The sequence below is a fragment of the Hemicordylus capensis genome, chromosome 15, assembly GCF_027244095.1.
Source record: "Hemicordylus capensis ecotype Gifberg chromosome 15, rHemCap1.1.pri, whole genome shotgun sequence".
NCBI lineage: Eukaryota > Metazoa > Chordata > Lepidosauria > Squamata > Cordylidae > Hemicordylus > Hemicordylus capensis.
Window position 1 is genome coordinate 6,829,122 of NC_069671.1, and position 15,483 is coordinate 6,844,604.

A 15,483-nucleotide genomic window follows, 5' to 3' on the forward strand; every position below is an offset into this window, starting at 1 on the left:
AACCTGTTTGCTAATAAAGTGGCACGTCTCTGCTAGAAGCCAATCCAGAATGGGGGAAGAAGCAACACAAAATGCAAAGCATGCCTCTGGGTGGAAGATGCCAAAGGCTTTTTCTCTCTTCACATATGCAAAACATTTACTTACATGCACAGCCTGAGCTGAAACAGAGACCAAACAGCTGGGAATGGTCAGACAATACAATTTAACTGTGTGCGCCTGTGCAATGTCCAAAGGAAATCAGAACAGGACTCAGTCAGCAATGTCAGAATGAAACTAACATACATTTATTGTTTGCAAAGGACGATTCCAGACCAGCCTTTTAGGCTATTTATGCAAGGATGGAACTCAAAACAGCCCATTCCATCCTGTGTACTTTGCAGAGTGTAACAGGTATTGGGACTGCTTTGGAGGATACTCAGACTGGCCCCCTTTAGATTATGGGAGCATTATACATCTCCCCACTGACCCATCACCTCATTGCTGGAGGCAGTGCATCCACACCATCCATTCACACATGGTTCAAAGGATGATTTTTTAGAAGTAATTAAACCACATGCAGTCACAGCAGGGTGGTTTAGATGAATTGCCCCTCCTGTGAGGAGGTGGTGTGTACATGGGAGGGGGGGCACACCTACACTCCTCCCCCATGTGATTAAAAAGGAGCCAGTTAGAGTATTTGGTCTCAGACTCACACTTGCTGCACAGTCCTGAGTATGTTAAGGGATGCAGGTTATCGGGTTGTTTTATACACCACACACAAATGCACAAGCTTCCTTCCCTAATAGTATATGCACATCTCTCTAGATTTTGGGGACTAGGGCACCAAGCCTTAACACACTAAATGGGAAGCTCCACACTACAAGTGGGAAGGATTCTTCAATTTCCATGTACCTTTTCCCCCCACATCACTTTTAGAATGCAGGAAGCTAAAAGTGTCCATCGTTCACTAGGTAGAGAACCTCATGGATTTCAAATTGGATTTAAGGGCAGCTTACATGAATCAAAAGAAATCAAGTGCCAATGCTTTTTCTGACCTTACCATGACTAGGTTAATTCACACAATTGCTTGAATCTATGTTTAAAGTCGGTAACCAACATTAGCATGATTGTGTGAACCCACACCAAGGCTGGAATCTCAGATTATGCTCAGGAAACAAAGAGACATTGGTTATCTTGACAAGGGCTATCTAGGCCCATGTCAAGCTGCAGATAGGGAACTGCATCCTCCCGCAAGAGAGTTCTCTCTTGGCCCCAAAAGACTCTCTTTAAATTTTATTAAAAACCCACATTCTGGGGGGTGGGGGATTAGGTCAAACTTTACTTCCTCCTGTGCTCGTTTTTCAACATGCAAGCCATCAACTATAACTTGAAATGGTAGACAGCAGAAGTTTTACTTCTGGATTATGCCGATTGTACAATTTAATTCTCGTTTCCAAACTGATATGTTCAGGACTGGGCAGTGTGGCATGATTCAGGTACAGTAATGTACAGTTGTGCATTGCAGTAGGTCAGGAATTCTCAGACGTGGGTCTCCAGCTGTCTGTGGGACTACAACTCACATTGTCTCCAGCTATCAGCCATTATGGCCAAGAATGATGGGAACTGTAGTCCCACAGCATCTGAGGGTTTGGCGATTTATAACACTGCATCGTTTGTTACATATGTTGGGGTTGGGAAGCCTGTCGCCTAGTTTATGCACAACTAAAAGCTATTCCCTTAATCTTCTCAAACAGTTTTCTATTGACATGGAAGTGAGTTGGTTCCAACCCTGCTTGAAAGAGCACAGCTGCCAGATATGTGGCTCAAGCATACCAATGACGGCTGTTTAAATGTAATGTTCGAGTAGGTCCTGACTAGTGTGGGCTATGACACCACATGATTACAGCAGCCAGAACCAGCTACACACATTGTACTGCCTTTTATTGGCCCCCAATTTTTGTGTTTTACAGCAGGAAGTCCAGCCTAATTCTGGAGGTAAGTGTTATCACATAGTGCATTATTACCCTTTGGTCTTTCCAAGTACATGGTTGACGTTCTTTCGGAAAGAGACATCACCGTACATTACAGGAGTTCAGTTTAGCATCAGAAATGGACACTTCCCTCCGGGGTGTGGGGTGTGTGTTTGTGTGTGTGCGCGAGCCAAGCGGGGCAGGCCAACACCTGTGGTGGAGGCGGGCCTCTCTGGTCGGCCTGAGTACCTGCGCAGTTCGAATATGAACACTGCATGCCTTTGACATCACAGGTATGCCACATCCATAGTCAAACTGCGCAGGCATGCAGTTCGATGGAGAGGTAGACAGGCCGGAGAGGCCCGCCGCTGCCACAGGGGTTGGCCTGCCCGGTTCGGCTCACCCCCCACCGGCCAAGATAAGAAGTGGTGGTGGCGGCAGGGGACAGGGCAGGGCAGGGCGGCCTGCTTCGGGGCCCCTTGGGTGGCCCTAACCTGCTGGGCCCAGAGACCTTTGTCCCTGCTTGTCCAACGGACGCTACGCCCATGGGTGGGTGGGTGGGGTCAGTAGATTCACAGGGGAAGAACTGCACACGGATCAGAGGCCAAATTGAGGTGGACTGACACCTCCTCCCACGACTTCACCCATCCCTCCTGTTTTCTTCATTGCAGCATTAGTGGAGTCGTGCAGGAAGCGGTCGTGATAATGCAACTTCACCGTTGCCAGCAAGTGTGAGTTGGGCCACAAATTGTGAACACATCTTTAATCCCACTAAACTGTCTTTCAGATGCAGTCAGAGTGCCCAGACAGGGACTGCATCAAAATTTGAGTGCACCCTGTTTAAAAAAAAAAAAAAAAAGGCAATTGGTAGCGTGGACAGCTACTACTTCTATTTGAACTACTTTTGAGAAAGCCATTTGGGCTTGGACTGAGCCAGTGCTTTGGAAACTCTAACTTTTTAAAGCCAGGAGTGAAAGAATGAAGTCTGCCTGCTTAAACGTGACCCATCTTTCCTCCTCATCCTTAGGATACAGACATTACATCCTGGATTAGCTTGTTGATTTTCTCTTTGGGTTGGTCCCCTCATTATTGCTTTAGGCCATGGGAGCTTGCTCCAGAGTCATTCCCATGTCAAAGTGTAATGCAGATTGGATTAGTGATGTTGGCCGGATTGTGCCCAGCACGTAAGGTTCTTTTTAAGCCCCATTTAAAAACAAATGGGTGGATTTAAGAGATTTAGACACCTGCTTAATGGGTTCGACTGTGCTCATTATTACTACAGAAGGAAGACAAGAATTCTAGCAAGGACCTGTTAGTAGTAACAGGTAGTCACACTGCCAGAATGGTGGCGTTGAAAGCCACCTAGGTTTCAATAAGGTTCAAGAGAAGCAGGATCCAGTGTATTGCTGAATTATGATATTGTGAGCTTAGCAACATAAATTTCAAGAAGGGGAGAGAGAACTTGTTCGGCAGGTAACGCCACTAGCTGCCTCAAAGCTGCCTTGGTCTTCCATTACAATCCGAGGGACCATTTATAGAGCAGAAATATATGCATGCGCCGGTAATTTCAAAGCCAATTCCTATTTAGCAAATTATTTGTGCTGCTATTTGTGTTAGTTAATTCTAACAAACAAACAACTTACCAAAAAAAAAAAAAAAGCTAAAAGAAAAGGATAGCTCCCTCATGACTAACACACTGAGCAAAGTCAGTGAGCAAAGACTTTTTTTAAAAAGAGAAAGTGACACCCTGCTTTTTTGTTTGGTGAAAGGAAGCTCGAATAATATAAGAACACAGGACAGATCCAGCCAAAGTCAAGAACTTATTTGCTTCAATGATATAAAGTGCTTCAATTTGTTTGGATCGTGTCCATTCTATGCAATAACCTTGAGATCTGTTCGTTGTCTGGCAAAGCAAACACAAATGGGTTTCCAGGAGAACTGGGCTGCAAGGAGGGGAAAGGAAGGGTTAAGACGGCAGTGATGTTGCACTGAATATATTAAAACAAATTCCACCTTAACGATTAAAAAAAAAATGAAGTCTACAATAAACAAGTTGGCTTCATAACAGAAGGCCCAAGAGTCCACCGGAGCAGGGTCCTCACAACAGCATGAGAGCTTCTCAAAAAGGAGAATGAATACCAGAATAGTTTGGACAGCGGTTCCTGCTCTTGTACAGAGTCCCAGAAGCAAACAGATTTAAGGCGGGTGTGGAGGGGAGTGGGACCACACTGATCCTAGGGAAGAAACTGACCCAACACAGGGAAAATAGAGAGATTGCCCCATTTTATCCCACCACTCAATATAATGGGTAAGTTCTAACCACACAGATGGGGATTTTAACCCATAGGAGCTTGGGAAGAGTCACAAGAAAGGGCCACCATAGCGTAAGTGATGACTGCATAACCAGTGCTGAATCCAACCATGGATTTTTATCATCAGCCATGTTGATTGGTGGGGGAACGGAGCTAAGCAACCCATCTCCATGCAGGCATGGCTCAAGGTAGAATGGATGGGTAATGTTAGGAGTCTGTTCTCCTGCTCTATTCTAGTCAGTCAATGGAAATAAATCAGGAAGGATCTTACATCTTCCATGGGCATTTTCTGCATCCCCCGCCCCCAATGACATGCAGACCCTCTTTAAAAAGCGATGTGATTCCATTCTGAGACAGAATTGCTTAGTTTCTACAAAACAAGGCAAATCCCCCTCCTTTACTCAATGCCACTAGAATCCTTTAATCCACAGAGGCTGTCAGGAGACAAAAGCATGATGTAACAGGGGCAGGGTAATCATATATGGATTGCTTGCTCAATTAAAAAAGTTCTACCCTGCTCATGAAGCCGCATTTTTTTTTTTTTTACAAAACTAAAAATATCACATCAGAGTACCTGATGTTAAAGAGTTACCAACACTCCCTGCTACGAGAGGGAACAATGAAACAGTTACTGTAAAGTCAGCATTTCAGGTTTAATTTTCCTTCCCTTCTTACATAAGCCGAGAGCATTCAGACCAGTGAAACGCCAAACACACCTTCAGTTTTTAAATCGTGTTTGTTCGCAAATGTGATTGAATTTCCTGGAACAAAAGACAAGAAGAGCAAAGAACAGCAAGTTAGGTTCTGGATGGGAGGCCACGTGAAAGATTTCTGCAGCACACTCCAATGCATGTTAGACTCGGAAGTCAATCCTTTTGTGTTCAGTGGTACTCTCAAGGAAGGGTGCAGAGGATCACAGCCTTAGACAGGCATGGATCAATATCCTGGTTGAAAACCTAAAGAACCATTCCTGTCTTAACTTTACTTCTATCACCCTCAAATGATGAAATCAAGATCTCATTGATTGGCATTATACCGCATTCAACGGGTGTTATGTTTTAAAGCAAACGCAACAGAGAGGTGTGTGTGTAGGGGTGGGGGAAATCCAAGCCAAGAAAAGTAGAAACTAGGATTCTGTATGTACAGTAAACCAGTTTACATAGTTAAATCTTGCTGTTTCTTGCCACTGAGCGCTCGAGAAAGTATGCAGGGCCTCAGGCCCCGCTGAAAGCCCCCACTAACACACTATACACCCACCAGCAGCTGTGATTTCACCATGCTTTAAAAGCTCTCCGTATTCTTAAGAGCTAAGAACAGCTTTTTAAGAGAATGTGATCTGGCAGAATGCAGAATTCCAAATTCAAATGAAAAGGAGGAGAAACTTGAGGATGTAGTACGCCGCTCTGGGCTCCTTGGAGGAAGAGCGGGATATAAAATGTAATAAATAAATAAATGTAGAAAGAAATAAATCCCACCAGCCCTCAGAGACCAGCACTGGTCTGAGAGGACAACTGAGGGAGACCTTTATGCTGGTCTATGATTGTAATAAAGATTGATCGATTGATTGAAGTAGCCCTATCCCCCATCTTCCCAGGTGCTTCTTAAGACCTGTGTTCTCTGAGGGAAGGAAGGTAGAAGAATCCCAAAGCAGCACACAATATCAGCTCCTACTGAGACCGGCCCTGGTCTGAGGGAACAGTTGGAGGCAGCCCCGCCTTTCCAGGCTGCTTACCCCTGTGCGTCTGGAGGAAAAGGCAATAGAAGAGGAGAGCTCAGGCCAGGAAGCCTGTGAAAGCACCAACTGGCCTCTCTGAGGCCAGGGCTGGCCCCTTGAGGAGCTGATGGGCTGAGCTCCCTTCTGCCTCCCTTTCCCTCAGGGCACACCAGGAAGAGAGGCTGCCCCAAAGGTTTCCTCTCAGACTGTCGCCGATCTCTACGAGAGTCAGCGTTACGCACTTCTTTGGCCTAGGGCCGGATCTCTTCTTCTGCCTGCCTTCCCTCAAGGAACAAAGGTCTCAGGTTGCCCTGAAGTGGTGGGGACCAGTGTGACAGCAATTCCCAGATGTTGTGGACCACAATCCCCAAGCAAAAGCCATTGCAGCGGAGGGGGTTCTGGGAGTTGTGGTCCACAACGTCTGGGAATCCCTGTTAGAAGGAACACAGGTGGGGGCGGAGTGGCCTCCCCTGAGTTCCAAGGCCTTCGGGCACTTCCCGGCCTGGGCTGGTCTTCACAGCACCCAACCAGGCAAGTTAAAAAGGAGTCAAAAGTCTCATGTATGCTGTGAAGCATTTATTGAAGCCCAAAGTGTTTCAGCCTCAGAGGCCTTCTTCAGGGGCAGCGATTTGTAGTATTTCCAAGCGACCGTGAGCAGGGAGCCACCCAGGCCTCAGAACTCCCTTGCGGCAGCCCTCCCTCACCGGCCCAGGGGCTAAAGGGGGAGGCAGAAGAGCCAGGGAGGACTTCTCGTTGGCTCCCATGGAGGCCAGCGCTGGCCTGAGAGGACGACTGAGGGGGTGCTTCCCCATCTTGCCCAAAGGCTACTTAAGACCTGTGTTCATAGGAACATAGAGAGCTGCCATATACTGAGTCAGACCCTTGGTCCATCTCGCTCAGTATTGTCTACACAGACTGGCAGCGGCTTCTCCAAGGTGGCAGGCCAGAATCTCTCTCAGCCCGATCTTGGAGATGCTGCCAGGGAGGGAACTTGGAAGCATCAGCTCTTCCCAGAGCGGCTCCATCCCCTCAGGGGAATATCTGACATAAGATATGGACATAAGAACTGTGTGCCCTGAGGAAGGAAGATAGAAACAGGGATCCTAGGCCAAGAAGCTCAGCCTATCAGCTCCTGAAGGCTCTGGCCCGAGAGGATTATTGGGGGCAGCCCTTCCCCTATCTTGTCAGGAGTTACTTAAGACCTGTCTGCCTTGAAGGGAAGGCAGAAAGAGAGCACCCAGGTCAGGGAGCTCTGGCTGTGGACTTCGATAAAGACCAACACAGGCCAGCTGAGTGCTCAATATGAACTCTGCATTAGCCCCGCATGAGGAAACTACCCTTCTACATCTTTCTTCTGCTGCCAAGAAAGCTTTGTCTTTCCTGGGGAACCATTTTCTGAAACGGAAATCCAGATAATTTTTTTTTTTAAACAATCCTTTAAAAAACCCTCCCAAGAAGTGTTGGGCAGCTGGGGGACAACTCACATGGCGTGGTGTGCTTTGACTTGAGTCCGGCAATTGCGCCCCCAGTAGCAATCGGGACGGGATGTGGCAGCCACTGCAAGAACAGGCATTATGATTAATGCATCACTGGGACTGAACAAATGCTCGGAAAGATGGAAAAAGCAGTGTAGCTAGCAAACGTTTCGATGTCAAATACGTCAGCTTCATCAAATATGTACATTGGTTATTAAAGCCTTAGCTTGCATTTTACTTTCCTCCCCCTCCACTTCCCTCCATCTTTCCCTCTGCCTTATTTGTTGATTAAGAAATTGCTACCTGGTTGTGTGTAATTAGAGCGGAAGCTAGAACGATGTAAAATTGTGATCCACAGAAAGAATAAGAAGAAAACTGAAGCCGATGTATTTGACATCAAAACGTTTGTTTTTATCTGTTTTTCTTTTTATGCAATAAACAGAGGTCCTTAAGGAAAAATTGTGAGTCACATTATCATGCGTATTGCATCACTTGTATACCAACTAATATGAAGTGTAGCTAGCACAAGCGAAAGGTTACTCTAAATAAGGTATGGGCAATTATCTGGCACTGAGAGCAATGTGGTAGGTGATGTGGATGCCCAAGCAATCACAGCACTTTTTAAAATTACTGATACTTCATGCTATGACGGTAGATGTGAAGCCACACCTTTTTGCTTACTTTTTCACTACATGTGTACAGGGACAATCTCACTCCAATTATTATTTTTTAATCCTCCCAAAGCAAACATATGCTCCCTTCAAAACGTTAACCCCAATGGAATAGGGAAGAAATATGGAGACCAGAAGAAAACATTACTGTGAATTTCTTTTTATTTGTCTTTTGGTTTCCAATTTCAGGCTCCTCTCTGCAAGAAAGGATTGTTTTATTAAATGAAAAAGGAAAGTAAGACCTAGGAGATCACTGCAGAACGAGGTAGCATGTTGATTATTTCTTTTGCCTTCCCCCTTTCATCCCTGGGAAGGTAGGGAAAGAGCTGCCTCAACTGAACAGTGTATATGGAGTTGTGGGGGAAAGTGTGAAAATAAGGAGGCAGCATCTTTAAATGGGAAATGTTTTCCAGAGTAAAACATGCTCTTTGGTAGTCTGCACTTTCCTTGTGGCCCACTGTATTTCCTTCTGCTTCTAAAGTGTAGCAACTTTTGTGTGTCATTCTGAAGTTGCAACAACATTAATGATGTAATGTAATCATTAATGATAATGATTATTATTTAATTCTGATCAACTCCGAGCACAGGATCCCTCCCAATGACTGTTACTGGTGCCTCCCTTGTGTTTCTTGTAAGATTGAGAGTCCTTTGGGGACAGGGAATCGTTTTATTGCCTGTGCCATGTAAGCTATTTAGGGACGTAGGAGGCTGCCTTATACAGAGTCAGACTTTTGATCCATCTAGCTCAGCATTAGCTACACTGACTGGCAGCAGTTTCTTCAAGGTTTCGGGCAGGAGTCTCTCCCAGTCCCACCTGGAGATGCTGCCAGGGATTGAACCTGGGACCTTCTGCATGCCAAGCAGATGTTCTAGCACTGAGCTACAGCCCCATCCCTACTTTCGAGATGATGTTGTTATTGATGAAAACAGCATATAAATATGCTACTTTAAAAAACAGTTTTAAAAAAACCAGGCATTCTTGAAAATGTATTTGCTATGCAAAAATATGAGATAAACTGCTGCACATATTTTAGATCAGTAAGGAATTTTGGAACCATGATCAAATATTAGTTCCACAGCTTAGATGATTTTTTTTAATACCTGGCAGTTCAGAAGCAGGAATATTCTGCCTGTACTGATAAGCAAGCTCTCGGAAGCTACGCAAGCCACAACAGTAACAGAGCACAGTTTCTCCAGTAATTCGATAATCTGGAAGGGAAATCAGCGTGACATTTTACTGACAGCGGAAAAGTATTCTAAAACTGGTAACATTGCCTCTGAGAATGAATACTGACTGGTTATTACAAAAGGCTTTTGTCAGCCTTCAAGTGAGCCTACAGCAGGGCTGCTCAACTTCGGCCCTCCTACAGATGTTGGCCTACAACTCCCATAATTCCTGGTTATTGGCCACTGTCCCTGGGTATTATAGGAGTTGTAGGCCAAAAACAGCTGGGGGGCCTACAGGGAGAGATGAGCATCTAGGTCTCTCAAGAACTTTGTATCTGCCCAGAGGCAGCCTCATAAAGAAGTAAAGACATACACTTTTGGGATAGTGCTAGTGATGTGCAATTTGAGTTACTCAATTTGGAACCATTGAACAGATTGGAGATACATTCAAATTGATTCAAACAAATCTCCACTCTGTTCAATGGTTCCAAATTGAATTGATTCAAATTCAGATTCGAATCAATTCCTGTTAATTTCATGCACATCCATAGTTAGTGCTAAAGCTGCCCTCAACAGAGTCAGATCTTTGGTTCATCATCCAGCTCTCTGTTGTCTACACAGACTGGTTTCAGGCAGGAGTCTTTACCTGTCCTACCTAGTGAGGCTGGGGATTGAACCTGGGACCTTCTGCACACAAAGCATTTGATCTTCCACTGCGCTATAGAGGCCTTAATCTATGATGTTGTTATTCTCTCTGCTGTTTTGACTGCATCTTTTACAATTGCTTAATTGCACTTTAAAAAAAATTGTGAGTCAGTTTAGAGGTTGCCTTTAACCAAGAAGCATGCTAGCAATATTTTTAAAAATCAATCAATGGTCTGTGCAAAAAGCAAGTTATTTCATTTTCTTACTGTTGCTTACGTAGTCACAATCCAGGAAATGGAGCTTTCAGAAATGCAATTTAGAAAGCAAAGGCAAGGTTTACCTGACAAAATAAAAACTCCTCTTTGAAGAGCTCGGAGACTTTCGTTTAACATGTCTTTCCATGTCAAACCCCTGGATGCCAGGTAATCCTGGAATGGGAGAAAAGTGTAGAACACGGACAGACAATGCCTTTAGCTGCACAGCATCATGCAATTTGCTTCAAAAAATCATGTATAGATCCCACCACCACCCTGAAACTTGGGCATGAGTCAAGTAGGAAGGGGTATAAAATGGAAGATGGGCTTGGAGATCGGAGCTAGACTCCTACTAGCACAATACCAGCAATCGGTAGCTATAAAGTAGACACAAATATATTGTCATACGCTGTGGTTGCAAAAGCACAGAATATATACACAGCCCCAAATGTCGGCTTGCCTCCCTTGCTCATCCTCCCTGCCCCTTTTAAAAAGCACCATTCAGCACCTTTGATCAGCAGCTGCTATGCAATTCCTCCCCCCCACAACACACACACCCCACCCTTCCTGAGGACATTCTAGGCAGCATGATGATGCCATGTTACAATGCAGTCAATTAGTCTGGGGTATAGGACAATAAATAAATTAGTTAAATAATAAATAAATATATAAATATCACAAAACCAAGCTGGAATGAAGACAATGCTTTCTGTCTTCACCCTAGAGGACATTTTGACAGTTTTGCAGCCTGCCCCCTTCCACCCCCAAAACACAATGCCAAAAGAGAATTGGTTCATTTCAGGGAAGGGAGGGGTAACACACAAACAAGATCTTCCCTCCCAGTTTCAGATCAGACATAGTATCTTCTCACTGGAGGACTCTGAAAATTGAACATACCTTTAGAATATCTGATTCATAGTGATTGTTGTTCAGGACTCCATCTAAACACTTGTCACCAAGATTTATTTCTGTTAATAATAAAATTAAATTTTAAAAAAGGAAATTACATTTGCTCTGAAATATCCGCGAGGCATTTATTTCTTATTCTTGCTAATAATCTAATGCCAATAATCTTGCTAATAATCTAATGCTTAGATTATTTCTTATTATTCCTCAGATGCTTAGACTGGCATTTTAAGTACACAGAATGAGAACATTTGCTTCCGTAGGATGTTTATGCATGTCAATTCCCTCCTGCCAGAGAAGGCATGCTAGGTAGAGGGGGAGTAGGATGGTGCCTAAGACCCCAGGATGATCTTGCATTCTAGCATAGGATGGGCTTTGGACTGTGTTAACAGGAGGTGAAAAATTGTAAACCAGAGCAGTGGTGCATCTCATTTACATCTCTCATGCACACCATCTCTTTAAACCTTCCTGCCACATGGACTCCTGTGATCTGAAATACACATATTTAACGCCCACCTGGGACAGAGATGTGGAGGCCTGGAAAGAAACTGGAAACACACCCATATTCCCCCAGAAATACCCCCCCCCCAAAAAAAAACCCTGGGTTTTTTCCCCTTGTTCTTTCCAGGCCTTCACATCTCTACTTGGGATATCTTTGGCTTGGTCCTTTTTAATGGGCCATGATGTGAACCGAAGCCTCAGGCTGCCTGTAGAAATTACCAGCTCAGACAAAATCAAGAGTGCACCCTATGGGAAGGCGATTCTAACCGTCCTTGCCTCATTCCTCTCATGATATTAAGACCTTTTTAAATGCGCAAATAAAACAATTAAAAACAAAGATCTTGCCAAACTTGAGCAAACGTGTTTCAATGTTAAAACATCATTCTCAATGCTCTATCTCAAACAACTGGAAACTCTTGAGATTAAATACAGCAACTGAAACAAAATAACTGATCCAAGAACAGGGGGCAGGAGAGGAGGTGATGACACTGCAGAACCATTTTTTTTAACCCTTGAATTTCATTGCCTCTTTCATTTCTTCCGTAACATTAGTAGTTGGCTGCAGCTGTTCAATATACATGGCTTCTTTAATCTTACGCTTAACTGTATTACCTTCTATAGCCAAAATAAACACCTTTCAATCATTCCTCTCAATCAGGAGGGACCCATCACCGCTGCTACAGCTCCCTCATTGACCCCCTTCTGTATACTTTGTCTGATCCAGTAACTCAGTCAGGCTTAATGATGGGCCATGAACTGTCTCAACTGGGACCCTGCTTTAGAATATTCCAAGGCCAACTTAGGCCAATAGAGTTGTTATGTGCTTGCTAATTCATGCAAGTTGGAAGCCACATTCTTTTAGCGGCTAGCTATCAATGCTTGTGATTCCTCAAGGATTTTAGAAGAGCCCCACCAGGAGCAGAGAACTCTTCAAGATAATGATCCATCTACCCTACCACAGAATGATGCCAAGCAGCCAAAACACGCCACCCGTGTGCAGCCCCAGTACAAGTGACAGAAGGGTTGGAGACAGATGGTGCCTGTGAACACACAGAAGGGGGAAAAAACAACAACATTCCGTCACTCAGTCAAACATTAAGGCAGATGGCTTTCATTAAATGCCTTCTTAGTCATCAAACATCCCTACCCTGCAATATCTGTTGTATACAGCGAGGTGGGTCCTCACTACATCCTTCGCATAGCTAGAGGAAGGCTGCCATGGGAAGTTGGGAATGAATTGCTAGATAGCATCCGCAAAATGTGACATCACTTCCTGGCTGGCCAAGCAGATATGCTTCAAACTCTCTTGAGCGGAGCAGAAGTAGGAAGAAGAGAGACAGAAGACCAGGAATATAAGAAAGCACAACTCCCATCAGTTCCTGAGACGGTGGTGTACAGCAGGGCTCTGCACCCACAGCAGGACCAATTCTTCTCACCCCCCAAAGGAGTGTGCATCTCTTATGGAAGTGAATAAAATTTATTTCCCATTGCCGTTCTTCAAACTGTACAACCTCCCTTTGAGGAGCACCACCTGCTGGCCAGAGCCTATTGGCACCCCAAAGCAATTCATGCGTCATGCTCCAGAGGAGCAGGAACAAGGTGGTGACATCTATTTAAAGGGGAGAGGCTCTCATCCCATCAGCTCCTAGAGAGACCAGCACTGGCCTGAGAGACTTGTACCTCCTCCCCTACCTTCCCAATGGCTACATAGGACCCGTGTGCCTTGAGGGGAAGGCAGAAGAAGAGAGCCCAGGCTAGAGGAGGGTATTACATCAGCTGCTGAAAGGATCATCAATAGCCTGAGAGAATATGGTGTTCTCTCTTGTAACTTTGTTGGTGTTTTAGTCTCATTTATTCTGTAAACTACCCTGAATGCCAAGGCAAAGAGGCAGTATATAAAATGAAGTAAGTGGAATTCTCTGCCACAAAGATTTGGTGACAGCCAACAACCTGTGTGGCTTTAAGAAGGGTTTGGATAACTTCATGGAGGAGAGGTCTATTAATGGCTACTAGTCGGAGGGCTGTGAGCCACCTCCAGCCTCAAAGGCAGGATGCCTCTGAGTACCAGTTGCAGGGGAGTAACAGCAGGAGAGATGACATGCCCTCAACTCTTGCCTGTGGCTTCCAGCGGCATCTGGTGGGCCACCGTGCAAAACAGGATGCTGGACTAGATGGGCCTTGGGCCTGATCCAGCAGGGCTGTTCTTATGTTCTTAAGCAGCTAGCCTTTGTACAGGCTCAGAGCAAGTCATTAACCCCCCCACCCCTTTAAAACCAGAATAAAATTCAGCCAAATTAAGATTGGTCTAGACTTCGCAAGCTTTTGCTGGCTCAACTCTGACATCCCAGCCCACCATCCCCAAACCCAGCTCCAACAGAACCGTCTTGCAGTGCTTATGAAGCTACTGAGGTTCAAAACTTCAGAACCATCACTAAGAATGTCTGTTCCAGAGGACTGGCTGAAAATGTACAAGGACTGTCTGCTCACATTGCTGAGGGGCGATAAGCGGATTCTGCTCACGCTCTGCTCTGCGGTCTGGCATGGGCTGGAAGCAGCAAGTGCATATCACGTGGCTTCCTTGAGCTGGACACACGTACTCCTGGACAGCTAGATTTGGAGGCAGGCGGTGTGGGGGGTTGGAAGAAAGAACAGAAACTCAGATACAAAACAGGCTGCATGACTGACAGGATGAGATCATCATAGGAAGTCATGAGGACCATCTGACTTTTCAGGTTCATGACTCCCCTTTCCACATCAACTGGTTGACCAAGAAACCTTGAAGCAGCAGTTATGGAACCTTGGCACTCTGCGTTCTAGAATTCTCTCCAGAATAATCTGCATTCTCAGTTAATACAGGGCACTGGCCAGACCTGTGGCCTCACCATAATCCTGGTGACTATGTATGTGAGACTAAGCAATTTTACTTGCTTTAGTGAACCTATATGGTTGAGATTCCTTGTTGATCAAACCATCCAGAGATCTACTGGTAGATCTCCATCGGTCTTCTGCCTACTCTGGTGTAAGGCCTACAAACCTTTACCTGGCTAGCCAAGACTCCCCCACTCCCATCCCAGCATGTGCACAGAGGCGGAGTATTCTGGCAGGCCAGACACAGCATTAGGAACCAAGGAAGCTGCCATATACTGAGTCAGACCATCGGTCCATTTAGCTCAGTACTGTCTACAGACTGGCAGCGGCTTCTCCAAGGTTGCGGGAATGAGTCTCTCTCTGCCCTATCTTGGAGATGCTGCCAGGGAGGGAACTTGAAACCTTCTGCTCTTCCCAGAGCGGCTCCATCCCCTAAGAAGGGGAATATCTTGCAGTGCTCACACATCAAGTCTCCCATTCATATGCAACCAGGGTGGACCCTGCTTAGCTAAGGGGACAAGTCACGCTTGCTACCACAAGGCTGGCTCTCCTCCTGGCCTTGTGTTGGCAATCCATGAGTGCAATTAATTCCTCACCACACTGACCTGTTGGGAAGTTGGCCGAGGTAGATGGTGCATCCCCTAATGCCTGCGCTGCTTCCGTTTCGCCTTCCTGGCCCGGGGAGACAAGGGGTTGAGCAGATGGCCGTCGATAGCCTGGGCACTGTCTGCACACTATATAGGGCTGGCTGAAAAGGAAGGATGTAGTTAGTGGAATTAGTGTGTTAGAAAATGAAGGTGAATGCTAAATGGGATATTGTTCTGTATCTACACATAAGAAAAAACAAGAGTCTTGCTGATTTGGACTAACAATCCAACCAGGGGGGTACCTAGGTAATTTTGGACATTGGACCTAAAGGCTTTTGGAGCCCTCATAAGAACATAAGAAGAGCCCTGCTGGATCAGGCCCAAGAATGCCCATCTAGTCCAGCATCCCGTTTCACACAGTGGCCCACCAGATG

The 15,483-nt window shown here is 45.4% G+C and overlaps 1 protein-coding gene and 1 non-coding gene across 4 annotated transcripts in view; both read right to left on the bottom strand.

Annotated features, from left to right (window-relative positions):
- Nucleotides 1-4,895: 4,895 nt before the first annotated feature.
- Nucleotides 4,896-15,483, bottom strand: part of CHFR (checkpoint with forkhead and ring finger domains) — a 30,719-nt gene continuing 20,131 nt past the window's right edge. For all 3 annotated transcript variants that reach the window (XM_053280525.1, XM_053280523.1, XM_053280522.1), the window contains exons 11-18: nucleotides 15,068-15,210; nucleotides 14,082-14,201; nucleotides 12,551-12,634; nucleotides 11,085-11,155; nucleotides 10,274-10,361; nucleotides 9,223-9,330; nucleotides 7,460-7,532; nucleotides 4,896-5,022 (exon numbers count right to left, since the gene is read on the bottom strand). In XM_053280525.1, the coding sequence (XP_053136500.1) occupies nucleotides 4,980-5,022; nucleotides 7,460-7,532; nucleotides 9,223-9,330; nucleotides 10,274-10,361; nucleotides 11,085-11,155; nucleotides 12,551-12,634; nucleotides 14,082-14,201; nucleotides 15,068-15,210 (730 nt within the window). In that variant the 3' untranslated portion in view covers nucleotides 4,896-4,979. The remainder of the gene's footprint in view (nucleotides 5,023-7,459; nucleotides 7,533-9,222; nucleotides 9,331-10,273; nucleotides 10,362-11,084; nucleotides 11,156-12,550; nucleotides 12,635-14,081; nucleotides 14,202-15,067; nucleotides 15,211-15,483) is intronic.
- TRNAA-GGC (transfer RNA alanine (anticodon GGC)) lies at nucleotides 8,940-9,011 on the bottom strand. The gene has a single exon. It is a non-coding gene; the product is annotated as a tRNA-Ala (tRNA).